This window comes from Geospiza fortis, unplaced genomic scaffold (assembly GCF_000277835.1).
Source record: "Geospiza fortis unplaced genomic scaffold, GeoFor_1.0 scaffold992, whole genome shotgun sequence".
In the NCBI taxonomy this organism is placed as follows: Eukaryota; Metazoa; Chordata; class Aves; order Passeriformes; family Thraupidae; genus Geospiza; species Geospiza fortis.
Window position 1 is genome coordinate 205,328 of NW_005054625.1, and position 5,999 is coordinate 211,326.

The following is a 5,999-nucleotide window of genomic DNA, read 5'->3' on the forward strand; positions in this document are numbered from 1 at the left end:
ACTGCAGGACCTGGAGGTGCAGGCGCTGGGGCTCCGGGCCCTGCAGGAGATCAGCAGTGGGATGGTGCTGGTGCACCACAACCCCCAGCTCTGCTTCCTCCAGAAGGTGCCCTGGCACAGCATCTTCCGGAACCCCCGCCAGCGCCTCTTCCAGACCCACAACAAACCCCCCGAGCAGTGCGGTAAGAGGGGGGGTCCCGTGGGGGTGGGGGGAGATGGTGACCCCCCCATTGCTGACAGAGGTGCTGATGGTGCCCCTCCTGCAGAGAGAGAGGGGCTGGTTTGCTTCCACCTCTGCGCCCAGGGGCACTGCTGGGGCCCCGGCCCCACCCAGTGCGTGGCGTGCGAGCGGTTCCTGCGCGGCCAGGAGTGCGTGGCCTCCTGCAACCTCCTGGATGGGTGAGTGGAGACCCTCGGGAGTGCCAGACAGAGTCCCCACACACGCTGCAGGGCGAGGCTGGAACCCCATCCCTGCCCCTTTTTGCCCTGCAGAGCCGTCCGGGAACACGCCAACGGGACGCGGTGCCTGCCGTGCCACCCTGAGTGCCAGCCCCAGAACGGCACCGAGACCTGCTTTGGATCGGTGAGGACAGGGACACGCTCTGGGTGGGGTGAGGAGTGTCCCCACACACCTGGGTCCCTCAACCCAGCCCTGTTCCTGCAGGATCCAGACCAGTGCGTGGCCTGTGCCCACTACAAGGACGGCCAGCAGTGCGTGCGGCGCTGCCCCAGCGGCGTCAAGGCCGACGCCTCCTTCGTGCCCGTCTGGAAATACCCAGATGAATTCGGAGTGTGCCAGCTCTGCCCCACCAACTGCACCCACTCGTGAGTTGGGAGGGGTCCCTAGATGAGGAGGGGGTGCTGGCAGCTGCAGGGGGCTGCTGACAGCAGGGGTTACACCCGTGTCCCCAGGTGCACGATCCGCGATGAGGACGGATGTCCCATGGACCAGAAGCCAAGGTAGGGATGTCACAGGCATCTTTTATGAAAAATCTTTTCTTTAGGATTTTTTCTCCTGAGAAGCTGAGAGGCCTCAGGAACAAAATGTAAACAATGGTTATCTGCTGCTGTGGAATGCAACAGGTGCATCTGTGATTGGCCCATGTTGGTTGTTTCTAATTAATGGCCAATCAAAGTGAGCTGGCTCGGACAGAGAGTCCGAGCCACAAGCCTTTGTTATCATTCTTTGCTATTCTATTCTTAGCTAGCCTTCTGACGAAATACTTTCTTCTATTCCTTTAGTATAGTTTTAATATAATATATATCATAAAATAATAAATCAAACCTTCTGAAACACCGAGTCAGATCCTCATCTCTTCCCTCATCCTAAGACCCCTGCGGACACTGTCACCGTAGGGGTGTGGCTCTGTTGTGCCACCACCTCTTTGGGTGGCAGTCCCCCACACTGATGGCCTTTTGGCACACAGCCAGGTGACATCCATCATTGCCGGCGTGGTGGGGGCTCTGCTGGTCATCGTCCTGCTCCTCATCACCGTCATCTGCGTCAAGCGCCGGCGGCAGCAGGAGCGCAAGCACACCATGCGGAGGCTGCTGCAGGAGACCGAGGTGGGGATCTCCCGGGGGGCAGGAGGGGACCCTCGGGGCTTGGGAACCCAGCCCCTCTCACCCCTCCATGCCCCACAGCTGGTGGAGCCATTGACGCCCAGCGGGGCCCTCCCCAACCAAGCCCAGATGAGGATCCTCAAGGAGACGGAGCTGAAGAAAGTAAAAGTTTTGGGTTCTGGTGCTTTTGGCACGGTCTATAAGGTGAGGAGTGGGGACAGCACAGCTGGACGTGACCCTCCCTGCTCTGCATCCCCTCACCTGCTTGTCCCCACCTCAGGGCATCTGGATCCCCGATGGGGAGAGCGTGAAGATCCCCGTGGCCATCAAAGTCTTGCGGGAGAACACATCGCCCAAAGCCAACAAGGAGATCCTGGACGTGAGTGTGGCTGTGACACTGACGGGAACGGGGCTGGCAGCAGCCCCTGCCCACCCTGACCCCCACCCTGACCCTCCTGCTGCCCACAGGAGGCCTATGTGATGGCAGGGGTGGGCAGCCCCTATGTGTCCCGGCTGCTGGGCATCTGCCTGACCTCCACGGTGCAGCTGGTGACGCAGCTGATGCCCTACGGCTGCCTGCTGGACTACGTGAGGGAGAACAAAGACCACATCGGCTCCCAGGACCTGCTCAACTGGTGTGTGCAGATCGCCAAGGTAGGACAGGGCACCTGGGCAGCTCTGGGGAGGTCCTGGGGGACACCAGGGACAGCTGGACATGTGCCACCTCCAGGGGATGAGTTACCTGGAGGAGGTGAGACTGGTGCACCGGGACTTGGCCGCTCGCAACGTCCTCGTCAAGAGCCCCAACCACGTCAAGATCACCGACTTTGGGCTGGCCCGGCTGCTCGACATCGACGAGACCGAGTACCACGCTGATGGTGGCAAGGTAGGGCATGGGGACTCAGGGACAGTGGTGCTCCCCTCGGTGACAGCCACCCCCTGGTCCTGCTCACCTCTCTGTCCCAGGTGCCCATCAAGTGGATGGCGCTGGAGTCCATCCTCCGCCGGCGCTTCACGCACCAGAGCGACGTCTGGAGTTACGGTGCGTCAGGGTGTCCCCACCCCGGGGGACTTGGGGGGTCCCAATGCCCTGCTCACCCCCACACCTGTCCCCTGTCCCCTCCAGGTGTCACCGTGTGGGAGCTGATGACGTTTGGGGCAAAGCCCTACGACGGGATCCCTGCCCGGGAGATCCCAGACCTGCTGGAGAAGGGTGAGCGGCTGCCGCAGCCGCCCATCTGCACCATCGACGTCTACATGATCATGGTGAAATGTACGGGCAGGGGACACGGGGACAGGGAGGGGACAGGGCGTGCTGTCACCCTGCTCCCAGCCCCTGATGGCACCTGGCTCTGTGCAGGCTGGATGATTGACTCCGAGTGCCGGCCCAAGTTCCGGGAGCTCGTCACCGAGTTCTCCCGCATGGCCCGCGACCCCCAGCGCTTCGTGGTCATCCAGGTATGGAGATCACCGAGGTTCTGTCCCCTCCCTGGTGCCCTGGGGTGAGCACTGAGCACTGTGACCCCCCCAGAACGACCTGGTGGGGCTGCCTGGCTCCATGGACAGCACCTTCTACCGGGCACTGCTGGATGAGGAGGACATGGACGACCTGGTGGACGCTGAGGAGTACCTGGTGCCCCACCACGGCTTCTTCAGCACCGACACCTCCACCACCTACCGCAGCCGCATCTCCTCCATGCGGGTACGTGGGGAGGGAGGGCTGGGAGGGAGCTCCAGGTGAGGAGGTGACCCCGTGCCACGTCTGGGATGGGCTCAAGTGCCCGACTCTGTGCCCTCTCCCACACCCAGAGCACGGCGGAGTCTCCAGCCAAGGTGGAAGAGGGCGAGGGCTTGGCCTCGTTCTCCTTCCCCACCCAAGGCCTGGCAGAGGGGCCAGAGGGAGCCGTCCCAGAGGTGCCAGATGGGGACAAGGTGGCCCTGCAGAGCCCCCCGGGGCGGGAGCCCGGGACCCTGCCCCGGTACAGCGAGGATCCCACGGGGCTGACGGCCAAGGACGGAGAGGACCCCGAGTGCTTCACTGTCCCAGCCCCCCACAGCACCATGCCAGGTAGGGAGGGCACGGCCGGACCCTTGGGGAGGTGGTGGGGGGTGTCTGCCTGTCCCATGACCCCTGGGGGGTCCCTAACATGTCCCTCACCCTGCAGAGTACGTGAACCAGGCTGGGGAACGCTCGCCCCGCGCGCCCCCGTCCCCGCCGGACAAGCCCAAGGGGCACCAGGGCAAGAACGGGCTCATCAAGGACCCCAAGAACTCCTTCCCAGGGCCCTTCGGCCACGCTGTGGAGAACCCCGAGTACCTGGCACCACCCCACGGCGCCCCCAGCCCTGGCCCCTTCAGCCAGGCCTTCGACAACCCCTACTACTGGAACCAGGACCCTGCCAAGGGTGGTGGCCCCGACGGTGGCCCTGGCACGACGCCCACGGCCGAGAACCCCGAGTACCTCGGCCTGGCCGGCCCCGACGCCACGGCCGTGTAGGAGAGACCCCCCAACTTCACCAAGGCAGCTCAGGGAGGGATGAGCCACAGCTGTGGGGCCAGGGATCCACCCCTCTGCCCAGGGGTGGCACCGCTCACGGAGCCAGGACGCTGTGGGACAGCGCGGCAGCAGAGTGGGGACACGAGGGTCACCCTGGGTGCCCCCAGGAGCAGCTCAGAGCCTGGAGAAGGACAGCCCCTGTGCCATCCCCCCCATGCAGGGCTGTCCCAGTGCCTGGGACACGTGGACTTGCACTGAGGGCAGCTGGACTGAGAGCAGTCCCGGCTGCTCCGGGATTCTCTGGGAGCACCGGGATGTATATTTGAGAATTGTACATTGGTTGTTTTTTCTACTCTCGTGGTCTGTTTGGTTTCTCCTTCTCCTTCGGATCCAGCTCTACCTCCCAAGAACGAACATCTTATATCCCTTCCCTTTTTCCTTCTTTTTTCCCATTTTCCTTCTCTTTTTTCCCTTTTTCCTTCCCTTTCCCGTTTTTTCCTTCCCCCTTTTTTTCTCTTTTTCTTTCCCTTTCCCCTTCTTCTTTTCCCCTTTTTCCTTCCCCATTTCCTTTCCCCTTTTCCCATTCCCTTTTGTCTTCCTTTTTCTGCTTCTTTCTTCTTCCCCCTTGCCTTCCTTTTCCCCTTTTCCTTCTCCCACTCCTCCTTTTTTCCCCCTCCCTTCCCCCCCATTTCCTTTCCCCTTTTCCCTCCTTTCCATTCCTTTTTCTATCCCATTTCCCCTTTCTCCATTCCCTTTTCCCCTTTTCCTTCTCCCACTCCTCCTTTCCCCCTCCTTCCCTCCCTCCCCCCTCTGCCACCCCCCACCACTTGCCTGTGGGACAAAATTCCCGATTTTGGCACCCCCCATTGCCAAGGGACAGCAGAGGAGCCACATTCTCCATCCTTTATTCCACCCAGGCCGCTGGGTTTATACACAGTATAGAATAAATAGGGGATCCCCCCAGGCCAAGGCCAAGGGCAGGGACATTCCAGGCAGGAAGCAGGAGCTGGGAGCCTGGGAATGGGCAGGGGGGATGTGAACACACCTGGGCCTCTGGGGCCAGCCTGGGGTTCCCATGGCCTGGATTAAACAGTGCCAGAGGGATTTTAATCATTAACAGATGCCAGGGAGAGTTAGAGCCTGTGGATTCCCCTTGGAATGAACCTGCTGGGAGCTGCTCCAACTCCCAGCCTGGCTCCCCATTCATGGGAGACCCCCCCTCCCCAGATTCCCCAGCATAGAGAAATGGGGGTGCCAACCCTGTACCCCTCAGGGAGGAGCAGCTGATGAGGAGGGGAAGGCAAAGGCAGAGGGGAGACCCCCCCCAAATCCACAGCTCCACCCCACAGCTGCTCGGGCAGGGGACACAAGGACCCCCAGTGCCACCAGGAGGCTCCTGAGCCCCCCCAGGGGTGCAGGGTTTAAGGAAGGCAGCGTGGGGGGACCCTGCTGTCCCCAGGGGGGTCACAGGATGACGCAGGGGGGGCGGCTGTTGGTGATTTTCTCCAGGGGCTCCCCATTGCGGGCTCTGCGGATGGCCTCGATCAGCTGGGGAGACACGGTGGGGGTGACAGGGACAAACCCCGGCCACACTGAGGAGCTGCCCCTCTGTCCCCTCCCACCCCACCCCAGCAGGACCTGCAGAGGGTCCTGGCAGGGTGGGAGGAAGAGAAACAGCTCCAGAGGGTGATGAAGCAATGATCCCATCACGGGAGGGGCTCCCTGCAAACCAAACCCCCCCAGCCCAGCCCAGCCGTGGGTACTCACATCCTTCTCGTAGGGAAAACCTCCATTCTCCAGCTTGGAGAACACCAGCTGCCCGTTGATCTCGATCTCAAAGGCACCTGGGGACACACACAGGGCTCAGCCATCAGCTGTGTGCCCCCCAAAACCCCCCATGGCCTCCCCACCCCAGCTCTGCCCCCAAACCGACCCTGCA

The 5,999-nt window shown here is 62.1% G+C and overlaps 1 protein-coding gene and 1 long non-coding RNA gene across 2 annotated transcripts in view; one reads left to right on the top strand and one right to left on the bottom strand.

Moving 5' to 3' along the window:
- ERBB2 (erb-b2 receptor tyrosine kinase 2) overlaps positions 1-4,413 on the top strand; it is a 7,908-nt gene extending 3,495 nt beyond the window's left edge. Inside the window, 16 exon segments of the mRNA XM_031064748.1 lie at positions 1-182; positions 267-399; positions 493-583; positions 665-825; positions 913-960; positions 1,428-1,566; positions 1,645-1,767; positions 1,844-1,942; positions 2,032-2,217; positions 2,294-2,449; positions 2,530-2,605; positions 2,690-2,836; positions 2,924-3,021; positions 3,095-3,265; positions 3,373-3,631; positions 3,729-4,413. Of these exon segments, the coding sequence (XP_030920608.1) occupies positions 1-182; positions 267-399; positions 493-583; positions 665-825; positions 913-960; positions 1,428-1,566; positions 1,645-1,767; positions 1,844-1,942; positions 2,032-2,217; positions 2,294-2,449; positions 2,530-2,605; positions 2,690-2,836; positions 2,924-3,021; positions 3,095-3,265; positions 3,373-3,631; positions 3,729-4,060 (2,401 nt within the window). The 3' untranslated portion in view covers positions 4,061-4,413.
- A 531-nt stretch (positions 4,414-4,944) lies between these two features.
- LOC115948926 lies at positions 4,945-5,910 on the bottom strand. The gene is made up of 2 exons (XR_004082675.1): positions 5,828-5,910; positions 4,945-5,608 (listed from the first exon to the last, which is right to left on the bottom strand). It is a non-coding gene; the product is annotated as an uncharacterized LOC115948926 (long non-coding RNA).
- Positions 5,911-5,999: the final 89 nt, after the last annotated feature.